Genomic DNA, 12,608 nt, shown 5'->3' on the forward strand with positions numbered 1-12,608 from the left:
CCACCACCTTCCTACGCATTGTAACCCGGCCACCTGATTAATGCATTAAAAAGTCGTTAGATGACTTGTATCTTGAATGTTAATGTTGAATTTCCTGTGTAAATTAAAATAATGATATTTCTTGCACGAGCTTCAGTGATTAGTACGTAAAATGTAAGACCTTCAGCTGCAGAGACATTTCCAAACCAAAGTTTAGAAACACGGCCAATGTGACAGGCGACTCCCACTAAATATTTATTTACCTGATGTAAGACAAACAAAGCCAAAAGCCTATGATTCATATTCTTCACTTACGTTTTAAACTTCTATTTTTCTCATTCGATTTACTTAAGACCTCCATTTAGCGTTGTATTTGTGAACTATCTAAACGATCGCGTGAGTAATAAGGTCCAAATTATATTCTGCTTCTGGTGATTTGACATTAATTAATAGTTAGGTTAGCGGTGCTATATGCGTTGTTTAATTGTAGGGATACCTTCCTGAAAGATAAAACTTAAAAAAAAAAGACTTATATATGTAAATGTTTTTAAATTCTATACGTAATGTTAATCTATTTTAAATCCCTTAATATTTCAATATTAATAAGTTCGTTAAAATGATATTTTAAAATAAAAATAATAAAATGTTTAAACGATAGATGGCGCGTAGACGTATTGTCCTCTGTTTTTTTTACCGTTGTACGGATGCTTTGTTGTTCAAAATTTGAAGACGTTCATTGTCTCTGAAGATGGCCAGCTAAGCTTAATGAAAGTTTTAAATATATGCAAATATAACGAAGTTTTTAATTTTTCTGGTGATTTGATCAAATAATCGAATTTAGGTCTCTTTCTGATTCTGTAATAACAGAATCAGAAAGAGACTTAAATAACACCAACTATTGTTTTAAATGAGACAGAATAGTAGATATTTAATGACACGGAACAAAAGATTCAATGCCATTGTACGCCTTAGCGGAACATTTTTATTTTATTTTCCTCAGAAAATATATCGTATATTCTTACGCATCGTTGTAATTATGTTAGGAATTCTGTGAACTTAATTAAATATATCTAACAAATCTTTATAGGGTTAACACCGTTTCTTGAGTCCAATTGGGTTTGGAACTCTTAAATCTTATTAAAAATGTGATAAAAACGAACAAATCGTCGCCGTTAAAACAAAACAACGTAACTTGAGATACGTGGTTTTGTAAAAATTGACATATTTAGATTCTACACCCCAATTTACGTATATAACATAAAAACAATAATAGGTTGAAATTGAATTTCTTTTTTTAAATCGAGAAAACATTTAAATGTATCTTTGATATTCACAACGCATTTCGCGCAAAAGCACGTGTCTTGCTTATTTTCAGCTCCTATTTAACTTCATGACAAAACCACGTATCTCTAAAAATTCCCCTTTAGCAAAATACTTTTAAATTAAAATCCTCATAAATTCAATATTGAATCGAAATTATTTAACTATAAAATTAACTCGCGTGTAAAAACCTAACACGCGTTTTCACAAGTCCCTGCAAAATTAAATATCCATTTTTCTCAAAAAGGCCACCGAAAAGATACGTGGTTTTGTTTTAACGGTGACGAAATAGCAAATCTAGTATATTTTCCGAAAGTTTGTGTCTGTCTGTCTGTACGTCTGTCTGTACACAACCTTTACCTTAGAGCACCCAAAGTTCGAACAATGCATAAAGTAAACGAATCCAGGTTTATAATTTAAAATAAATTACACTGTCGAAATTGGTAACCATAGAGATCAATCTTAGTATACGTTAAAAGGACCAGCGAGGATATTAGACGGTTTGATATTTTAAAATTGAGCCACATTGATTTTACTTTTTCAATGCGCGTTCCAATAGATACGTAACTTAATCTCTTAAACTTTATCTTGTTCCTTAGTGTCTTAAACCTACTTTTGTTTCTTAATGTCTTAAATCATTATCTGCTCTTGTTTCTTAGTGTCTATAAACTTGCTCTTGTTCCATAGTGCCTTAAACTTACTTTTGTTTCTTAATGTCTTAAACCTACTCTGGTTCTTAGTGTCTATAAACTTGCTATTGTTCCTTAGTGTCTTAAACTTAATCTTGTTTCATAATGTCTTAAGCTTGCTCATGTTTCTTAGGGTCTATAAACTTGCTCTTGTTTCTTAGTGTCTTAAACTTGCTCTTGTTTCATAATGTCTTAAACTTGCTCTTGTTTCTTAGTATCTTCCAATTGCTCTTGTTTCTTAATATCTTCCAATTGCTCTTGTTTCTTAGTATCTTCCAATTGCTCTTGTTTCTTAAACCAGGTTCACATTTACCCCTAAAATCGCTTCGTTTTAGATAACTAGTTTTCAAAACCAACATGAGAAATCGCATCGTGTTGGTTCGGGAAGCAACTCGTCCAAGTCGGTTCGCTTAGAATCGCTTTCAAAACGACAAGGTGGGGAAGTAAAATTGTTCGCATTTTTAAAAATAATGGGAAAAAAATTCCAAATAATGTCAAATCATATTACTGTATGTATAGTAAACATGATTCACTAATTGTTTTGGGATACATTTTAGTATTTTCTAAATTCTGGTCATAATTTGAGATGACGGTAAGCCTTGGCATAAGTCTATAATATTGTTCCATAAGTTTGTAACTTTGGGGCATATTTTACTGAGAGCTAGTAACGAAGTGACGTCATCAGAAGAAGAATATCTCCCTCTAGCGTGGCGCTATCAAAGGCTACGTGTGACGCGTTAGCAAGCGGACGAAAAACCACGACGAAGCCGGTAATGCAGTCTGTCTTGTGAATAGCTCTCAGAAAATCTTTTGCATGTCAAGAATTGTAAGAGTCACACATATGTAACAATATTATTCACTTATGGCCTTGACTATAAGTGATCCGGGATGAATCGCACTTGTGAACCAAGAATTATCATCGGGATATGAAAAGCGACGTAAACTAGGTTTTAAGCTCTATTGTGACCGTTGCTTTAGTGTCTTAAACTTTAATTTAACCGACTTTTGAAATTGAACTTTGCAGGTTGATTGTGCCTTAAATTTTCAGATCGATATATCGTAGCAATTAAACTGTCAAATCATCTAGGAGCCGAACGAAGATAATATTAGATAAAATGTAGAAGTAACACGATTTCAAGTCAACGAACTTATACCTAACCATTTACCAAACCATCTACGTTAGAGTAGTAAAGCTCTTAACCTTAATGCGACTTCACCTAATTATCCTGGTAACTAATGCCACTAAACTCCGGGAACTCTTTTTATTTGCGAGGTTGAAAGAAATGTCATTTTCTTCTGTCTAAACGTCTCAGACGAACTAGCGAATAGCAAATTGACCTACAGACCCGCAATTCGACAAAACATCTTGGAACCAGTTTAAATCTTTTATGAAATAAAAAAAGTGAAATAGATCATTGGAGGGATACTAACGACCTGTAATAGTCAGTTTGATTAAGCGTTTATCCGGTGTCGTTCCGTTCAAAAAGGCGAAACGGTTACTTCCGGGAACTTTCAATTTTCGGTGACGTTTTTTCATCGGGGGACTCTATTCAGTGAAAGCGCTGATATGGAAATGGTCCGCTTGGCTTGTTTTGGAAGCGACCGCGTCGAGATGCGCTACTTCTCATTATTCCGTAACGGAGATACCCGTGCAAAGTCGAAGATGTGGGTTGATGACTAAAAAAGTGGTTAGGCAGATTCACTTCACGCGTTAGGCACCTCCCCTTTCTCCACTATATATATATTTGTCGACAGCCGGGTCGAGGTAGCATTTGTTTACAAGCAATATCCAGCGTACACGCAGCTGCGTCCTAAACAACAGAAACGATGGCTGGTCTTTTTAAGGTACGTATGTAGAATACCAAACTATATAGCTTTTTGAAAACTTAGAATTATAGCTTTGTAACGTAAAGTGGTAACTTGAAGGGAAATTGTTGTTTTCGTGTAATTCTTACAAGATATTCGCGAAAAATAATCTCAGGGACAAGGGCTATTGGAAAGCTCTTTCGAAAATACTGATATTGTGTCAAAACAACGAGTCAAAGTAACTTTGTATTTGAATGCGTGTCTTTGTACAAATTATCAAGTTTTTACTTAAGCCTCACGCTGTTATCTTAGTCTCAGGTACCTCTTTCATCGTAATTTCTTAACATAAAATGTATTTTTAAGCCTTGGTTGTTTCAAACCTCCCTTAGGCGTACCTTTCACTTTTCTAAAGTTTAAGGCCCAACTACACCCTTTAAAACTTTCAGCTAATCAGCTAATCTAATAATCAAGAAACCACAGCACAGGCACAAGCCACCTAGCGACTATTAATGACATTTTCCCCGGTTACATTGCGTACGGGGGTGGTTGCGAGACTTTAATGCTACGTGACCCACATCTCCCTATACACTTACTATTACCATTACCCTGTACAAGTTTTAATGGAAAGGGGAAACCACAGCACTCGGGAGGAGGACCCTTTAGCAATTGGGGAGATAACTTGCAAACTCTACGGAGTAGAAGTAGTAGCTTTACCCCCTTTACCAATTTCTGGTTACACTACCGTTCTCCAATCATCTAACTTTTATTCCATCTCTTCTAGGTATTTATGTTGGCCGCTTTGATTATGGCCGTATGGTCGCAAGACTACGACGGCGGTTTTGAAGGTGACATTGTAGGGGCGGGAGACGGTGAAGGAGGAGATTATGGTGGATTTGACGGGGATGAATCAGCGTCCGACGCTGACTATGCTGAACCAAGCGAAAACCACGAAACCGTCCACAAACTTCAAAAGCGATCCGCCGAAGTAGAAAGCAGGGCTAACCGAGTTCGCCGTGGAGGTCATGGACAGGGATATGTCGGCCCGGTTTATACTTACGTCAAGACCGACCATCACGGTAATACATTAATCTAATTAATTAATTAATTAATTCATTAATTGAATTAAATGTCTTTCACTGAGAAGGAAACTTCAAGTGGGGAGCTCGCCATTTAGTCGGTAGCAAATACGGTCACGGAGGACACCACTAAAAGTACAAAGCCAAGCGCGCGAGTAAAGTGTTAAGCGAGGGTGTCTGAACCTTCATCCGAAAAAACACCTCGAAACCTCAACACCTAAATACCAAAGACTCTTTTGTTATTGGAACGTGAATATTCTAATTGTTTGACCTGTTTAAATTTTATCGTTAATTTTATCCGTTTCACTGACTACGAACAATGAATATTTATGTAAACATTGAAATAAAACTATTTTGTTTTCCAATTCTGTCTTCGTCTGAAATTATCAAAAGTATCTTCGAAAAGCGCGGTTCTAATTCGTTCGCGCTTCGTACACCCGCTGATAAATGGTAAGAATTGCGCTTTCGTGACAAATAGACCGTAGCAGGGTTCAGTGAAGCCTGCTGGGATAGAAATAATCTTTCCAAATATCATTGTTTCCGGTATTCGTAACATTTCCTTCAATTTCAAACTCTGGAATGAGGAGTTTATTCATAATTACAGAGAAGGGAAATATGATTACTGAAATGAATTATTCCGTGCTAAGAAATCGACTAGAACCAATTGCCTCGTATTATTTACGAGTATCCTCTATTGAATATGGTAGAGCTTAGTTGAAATACCAACTTGCGCTAAAATAATAACTGATATTTTACGTATTATTGACAAGTAATAACTGATAATTTATCTGAAAGTTCAAATTATGCTGAAATAATAATTAAATAATTTATTTAAAGGAAGAACAAATTAAGTTTTTAACTAAACCAAAACACCTGTAATTAATTTCATTAAAAATTTAATTTTTTTAATTAAAATATGGAAATATTATCATGAATTAAGTTTTTAACTGCACCAAAACACCTGTAATTAATTTCAATAAAAATTTAATTTTTTTAATTAAAATATGGAAATATTATCATGAATTAAGTTTTTAACTGCACCAAAACGCCTGTAATTAATTTCAATAAAAATTTAATTTTTTTAATTAAAATATGGAAATATTATCATGAATTAAGTTTTTAACTGCACCAAAACGCCTGTAATTAATTTCAATAAAAATTTAATTTTTTTAATTAAAATATGGAAATATTATCATGAATTAAGTTTTTAACTGCACCAAAACACCTGTAATTAATTTCAATAAAAATATAATTTTTTTAATTAAAATATGGAAATATTATCATGAATTAAGTTTTTAACTGCACCCAAACAGCTGTATTTTCGTTCAATAAAATTAATTTTTTTTTAATTAAACCATGGAAAATATTTTTACAAATGAAGTTTTTAACTAAACTAAAACAGCTGTACTTCCTTTCAATAAATATGAAAATTCTTAAATTAAACCATAGAAAATATTTTTACAAATGAAGTTTTTAACTAAACCAAAACAGCTGTACTTCCTTTCAATAAATATGAAATTCTTTAAAAAAAATGGAATTTTTTTTTACAAATGAAGTTTTAGCCAAACCCAAACCCCTGAACTTCCTTTCGATAAATTTGAAAATTCTTAAATTAAACCATGGAAAATATTCTCGCAAACTTCAACTAATTACTATTTATAGTCTACGCAAAGATGATCGTTTCGTGTATCTGAAATATGAAAGTTGTAGGAATTGTACGCGATCGAATGAAAGACGATAAAATTGGTTTCTAAAAAAAATGTATATATTATTTTCAACATCGCTGATCGGTACAAGAAGGACAGTGAAAATACATCAAGGTATAAATAGTTGAGGATGAGGGATATTGAAAAAGATATTTTGGTCTTTCAATTATTTTTTAATCTTTGTACGCGCTAAAATTTGATAGCGTTTATGCAGATTGAGGGCCGTGGTCCGGTTATTGGTTTTTTTATTTGGCACGCTCTACAAACACGCTTCTATGCCTAATTTAGGTAATAAATTCATCTTTATGCTCTTCCTCTTCCGCCTTGTCCGCCTTGGCCACCTTGACCGTGGTGGGCTGGGGCGGCGTGAACTGGGGCTGCTTGAACACCGGCGCCACCACCTCCGCCCACGTGCGTGATACTCCCCCCGTAGTTAAAGGATCCACCGTATGGGTTTTTGGGATCTCCGAAGGACACTCCGATCAGGTTTCCTTGATGGGTCCCTTCTGGCCGACCTCTCGGGATTTGGGCTTGGTAGTTTGAAACTTCCTGGACGGGGACTCTGTATTCTTCTCTAGCAGCGTGACCGACGGCGCCGTATGTACCTCGTGGTCCGTAAGAACCTTGATTGCTGAAGGCGAATTGTTGACCTTGACCTTGTTGCCCTTGACCTCCTCCTTGCGCGTAGACCGGTCGACGGACGACTACACGAGGAGCGGCTTGAACGGCTTGAACGGCTTGAACAGCTTGCGGCTGTGGTCTGTATTGTCCGTCCTGTTCGTTACTGGCTTTGGCTGGTGCGTTAGGATCGTAGCCTGGTATGGGAGGGAATCCCGAAGCGTCGAAGGATGGGAAAGCCTGACCACCACCTCCGGCTCCGTACTGTTGTTGTCTGGTAGCGGCGGCGGGTACAGCGGGTGCTCCTCCGTAATGGTATCGTTGCTGGCCACCTCCATACCCTCTTCCGAAGTCGTTTCCGTAGTTTCCACCAGCTACGTTTTGTTGCTGTCCACCGTATCCACTACCTCCTAGATTTCTTCCACCGGCACTAGCGTATTCCTGGTTAAATCTGGGTAGAACCGGAGCTTGGGCGAAAGCTAGAACTCCTTCCGCGGGTCCGTTGTAGGTTCTGGTGTATCCGTGAGCGTGATTCTGTTGCGTCGGGGAGCCTTGAAGTTGGTTGTTGGAGAGGCCTGATTGGAAAAATCTATCAAATTCGGGTGTACGGATGGCCCCTAGGCTAGCGAAGGTGCTTCGATCGGCTTCACCTTGGTGACCGTTATATCTATTATGGCTGCTAGCCACTCCCGCGTACGACCCGCTTCCGGGACCCTCCCTAACACCTTGATTGTAACCCCGGTACGCACCAGCATTGTTTCCGTAAGGAGAGACACCGGCGGTAGACAAGTAACCGCTGTCTCTGTAGGTTTGAGCGGCATTGGCTAAATCTCTCTGGTTGTTCGCGGGTTCTCGGTAGGTCCTCGGAGTAGGCGGAGGTGGTGGTGGTAAAGATTGGGTCGCGGCTCTCGGTCTATTTCCTACTTCGTTCTGAGGCGCTGGTGCTGGCTTGTTGTTGAACTTCACACTTTGGTATTGCTTGAAGAAGTTCTTCGAGTCCTTGGGGTCACCGTTACCCACCGAATAGGAAAAACCGTTGTCGTCTTGCCGGAAATCCAAGCGAGTCTTGCCGTCTTTACCCAAGCGTTGACTGTACGAAGGGGCCAGCACCCCGAGGCCGATGGAGAATGGTCTGTCTTCGTCGTCTTCTTCTTCTTTCGAGTCCTTCGGCGCCGCCATGACGACCGCCAAAGTCACCGCGAAGAAAAATATCTACAAAAAAGAAGCGGAAAACCAACGTCAATAACACCTTGCCAGTACACTACTTTGATATTTCGTCCGTAAAAACATCCTTCTAAACCGGTAATTTTGGAAACCCAATATCGTTATACGCCCAACTCTTTATTACGTAAAGTACGTCCGATAAACAAAAACATTTATCGACGCCTTTGAAACCAGTTGGGGTACATTTTTAACGAACGACCTTGCCAATTTTTCGAATAAAAATAAATAAACCCAAAGAAGGTAATCTATTTAAAAAATAATCTGGAAAATATAATCTACCCCGCCAGTGGTGATAATTTGCATGCTCGTTCCTTCGCTTTCAAGAAGTCGGAATAAAGAGCGATTTGAGCAGCGTATGTCACGTTTTGTACGAAGGCTAAGAACCGTGTTTGCTCCGGCCAAATATTTAACTTTTCGCAACAATTTTCCCCCCTTGAAAGGCGATTATTTTGGTATCGAAGGAGGGGGGGGGGTCCTAAACGCGTGTCTACACCTTAGTGGCACGTCCCAAATCGACGCCGTTTCCTTTGGACCGGTTAGGTCCATTCAATTCTTCCTAAAAGTGAGGTACCTGGACGTGAAGGACACCGTCGTGCACGCCCTGAGTTTCAATCGACCAAATTATAACTTTCCTTTAGCCGCAGCTTCGGCTCTGGTCGCTCCGCCGTTACTCGACCGTTCAACGACTTTTTTTTATTTTAATGGGGCAGCGGTGAAAGTTATTTTGCCCGTTTTCATTCCCCCATCTTTGTTTTCTCTCGCATTGAGAGTTTCAAAAGTAACAGTGGATTTTTTTCAGGGCGATTTTTTTTAAACATTCGTGCTTGGTATCCGTATAATCTAACGGGGGATCTTGGGTGGTTCCCGAATTCCAACCGTCCACAGCCACAATTACCTCTAGATCCGTTCTTTTATTGGTACCAAATTTGTTAATGGTCAGTATAACGTCCGCCGAAACAAAGAGGTGTCTGATACCCGAGTTGCGTAAGACGTTTTACAGTCTTTGTTGTAAAAACGTGCGCCGTTAAGTTCCTCGACTTTTAGAGTCTTTAAATTCCCTATTTTTTTTTAATTGTAAGGTAAAACCGAGTTTTAAATATCCGAAACATACCACTGAACAATAGAAAATGTTTCGGTTATGGTAACTAGTGCTTAAAACTACAAATACTATTTGTATAAAATTATAAATCATCTTAAATATAGGAAAAGTCTTTTATCAATATTTAAATATTAACTAACGAAAATCTTTTTTTTTTAAATATTAAAAAATTTATTAATTTAGAAAGACCAAAGATATTCGATTTAAAATACCATATAGTGTTAAAATATATACGACCATTCTTAAAAATTATAAGATTTTACATTTGTAAAAAGTAATTTTTATAAACATTTTACTTATATTTTAGACACTTGCGTTAGAAATTTAAAAACTTATATTTGCTTCTAACAAATTTATGACAAGTCTATATGGGAGAGAAAATCAAGGATCAGGTATTTTTATAATTTTTACCCAAATTTTCTACAATATGCGAAAGTCTATCTTAGAAATTATTACGTTTAATCAGTTTAATTCTTTTAAGTGTAAGAAATTAATCACGACATTCCTTAGGTTTCATATCCTATGATATCCCAAACGGGAATGTATATCAAATTAAGATTATTACTTTGACTTAATATAAATAGTTTTTATGAAGAAAAAATACCATCAGATTTTATAAAACATGAAAATTTACATTTATAAAATGTTTTGATAAAAAAGGTATTATATATTATATTGAAATATTTATAAATAGTAGTATCCAAATTTTTATAAAATTATTTATTACATTTTTAAAAAAATTTTATATTAAAAAGTTTATAAAATGTTGTTTTAAAATATTTTACTCGAAAATTTATTAAATGTTATTTTAACATACTCGAAAATTTATTAAATGTAATTTTAACATACTCGAAAATTTTAAAAATGTAATTTTAACGTATTCTTGAAAATTTATTAAACGTTATTTTAAAATATTATTTTTAAGAATTTATGCAACGTTATTTAAAAATATTATTTTGAAAAATGTATGAAACGTTATTTTAAAATATTATTTTGAAAATTTTATGAAACGTTATTTTAATATATTATTTTGAAAAATTTATGAAACCTTATTTTAAAATATTATTTTTAATAATTTATGAAACGTTATTTTAAAATATTATTTTTAAGAATTTATGAAACGTTATTTAAAAATATTATTTTGAAAAATGTATGAAACGTTATTTTAAAATATTATTTTGAAAATTTTATGAAACGTTATTTTAATATATTATTTTTAAAAATTTATGAAACCTTATTTTAAAATATTATTTTTAAGAATTTATGAAACGTTATTTTAAAATATTATTTTTAAGAATTTATGAAACGTTATTTAAAAATATTTTTTTGAAAAATTTATGAAACCTTATTTTAAAATATTATTTTTAAGAATTTATGAAACGTTATTTTAAAATATTATTTTTAAGAATTTATGAAACGTTATTTAAAAATATTATTTTGAAAAATTTATGAAACCTTATTTTAAAATATTATTTTTAAGAATTTATGAAACGTTATTTTAAAATATTATTTTGAAAAATGTATAAAATGTTATTTTAAAATATTATTTTGAAAAATGTATAAAATGTTATTTTAAAATATTATTTTGAAAAATGTATAAAATGTTATTTTAAAATATTATTTTGAAAAACCTATAAAACGTTCTAAAATATTATCTAAAATAAAGTAACATTTAATTAAAATAAAAAATAATTAAATTTTTTTGATAATCAATATCATTGGAATAAAAATGAAAAATTAAAATAAATATACAACTGACTTAGATAAAAATAAATTAATTTCAAAATTCGATACATTTTCTTAAAAATATCTCTTAAAAGATCACTTCGAGTAAATTTAAAATTTAAAATGGATACTATCTATTCAAAAACTTCATAAAGTAGCGGGGTACAATACCGATTGTCAAGAAGCGAAATAAAATCAGCAGGACTCACCGTGAGCGTCCTTGTCCACATGTTGCGTTCGTATGTCCTCGAGCGCGGAGTTGGTCTGTCGATATGGCTCGAGCGGCGAGCCAATAAAAGTCTGATTCTACTCCCGGCAGATAGGTTTTAAATAGAGGAATTGTCCACTTTTTCCCTTTATTTCGAGCGCGGCACGGCAACCCCCCTCCAACTGCAGCCAACGTAAATATCGCCATATTCAAAATAGCCAGTTTGGGTGAACGTATCGTTTCCCGCTTCCGAGCGAACGAGCTAACACCCTGGTACCTGATCTTGACCCAGTTTGGTTTCCCCCGCGCGGCGCGCCAAAACGAGTAAACTCTTGTTTACCGTGGCGTGAAACTGCGGCTTTCCCTTTCGTCTTAGCGAATGGCCAGCTCGGCTTCGGGTTTCAAGTAACCCGATTCGACGAAAGAGAAACCGAAAGTTATACTTACCACCATACCCTCGTCATTCGCAACTGAGTAACGTCATCCTCTAACTCTCCGCGAAGCTACCGAACGAAACTACTTCGTGAAGTGTCTAAACGAACGCGTTTGGGAATTGCTGAGTAAATGTAAATGGTAATTTTATCGTAACGAGAACGGGGCGTCGGACGCGGTTTCTCATATTGTACTTGAAATTGTAGCTACTTATAGGGTCTCTCGCTACTATTTACCAAAAATGGTTTCACTTTCAACTATCGCGCGCAAAAAAAGACAGCGTGGCCAGCGGAAATGACAAACCGTGAAAGAGATAACTGTGACATAAAGGCTATTGCTTTGTCCTTGGTCTGGTTCAATCGACTTTAGGCGTGACCGATCCTTTTGTTTGTATCGCTTACGTATTGAATTGTCTTTAATTTAATTGGGGGAGTGAATCAGGTTTCGATTGTCTGGTCCCAACTGGCGTAACCCATAAAAGAGTACGTAATCGGCCGTTCCCATTTAACGAGTCTCTTCTCCTAGAAATTGAACGGGGAATCAAATTAGCAGACCTGCTCGTATATTCTTTTGGAGGGCAACGAACAATTAGGTTAATTGGGCTGCCATTGTTCGAGAGTCGCTGACCCTTCATGTATACGAAGGTGCGAGCTATTGTAATGTTTGGAGAGCGACCAAGTAAATTCTACGAATTGAAGATTTGCTTGGCCATTTATGGGAAATTTT

At 35.5% G+C, this 12,608-nt stretch overlaps 2 protein-coding genes across 3 annotated transcripts; one reads left to right on the top strand and one right to left on the bottom strand.

Annotated features, from left to right (window-relative positions):
• Window positions 1-3,767: 3,767 nt before the first annotated feature.
• LOC149925652 (uncharacterized) lies at window positions 3,768-5,027 on the top strand. Its single transcript, XM_090161458.1, has 3 exons — window positions 3,768-3,833; window positions 4,576-4,870; window positions 4,939-5,027. The coding sequence occupies exons 1-3, from the start codon at window positions 3,816-3,818 to the stop codon at window positions 5,001-5,003; spliced, it is 378 nt and encodes a 125-aa protein (XP_090017584.1). The 5' UTR covers window positions 3,768-3,815; the 3' UTR covers window positions 5,004-5,027.
• Window positions 5,028-6,648: 1,621 nt separating this feature from the next.
• Window positions 6,649-11,537, bottom strand: LOC149925653 (uncharacterized). 2 transcript variants are annotated; one of them, XM_090160343.1, is made up of 3 exons: window positions 11,452-11,537; window positions 7,944-8,406; window positions 6,649-7,769 (listed from the first exon to the last, which is right to left on the bottom strand). In XM_090160343.1, exons 1-3 carry the CDS (start codon window positions 11,470-11,472, stop codon window positions 6,880-6,882), a joined length of 1,374 nt encoding a protein of 457 aa, XP_090016469.1. In that variant the 5' UTR covers window positions 11,473-11,537; the 3' UTR covers window positions 6,649-6,879. The 2 variants fall into 2 exon arrangements, with proteins under 2 accessions (XP_090016469.1, XP_090016468.1); XM_090160342.1 differs by having other exon boundaries at window positions 6,649-8,406.
• Between the last annotated feature and the right edge of the window lie 1,071 nt (window positions 11,538-12,608).

This window comes from Leiobunum rupestre, chromosome 10 (assembly GCF_980474605.1).
Source record: "Leiobunum rupestre chromosome 10, qqLeiRupe1.1.hap1, whole genome shotgun sequence".
In the NCBI taxonomy this organism is placed as follows: domain Eukaryota; kingdom Metazoa; phylum Arthropoda; class Arachnida; order Opiliones; family Sclerosomatidae; genus Leiobunum; species Leiobunum rupestre.

What these genes read in the sequence shown, in the direction of transcription:
- LOC149925653 (XM_090160342.1), bottom strand. Translation starts at nt 11,472, where the DNA reads ATGTGGACAAGGACGCTCACG. An exon ending in TGTGGACAAGGACGCTCACG is followed by an intron (nt 8,407 to 11,451) that starts GTGAGTCCTGCT and finishes TCTTTTTTGTAG; the next exon opens with ATATTTTTCTTCGCGGTGAC.
- LOC149925652 (XM_090161458.1), top strand. An exon ending in CGTCAAGACCGACCATCACG is followed by an intron (nt 4,871 to 4,938) that starts GTAATACATTAA and finishes TTCACTGAGAAG; the next exon opens with GAAACTTCAAGTGGGGAGCT.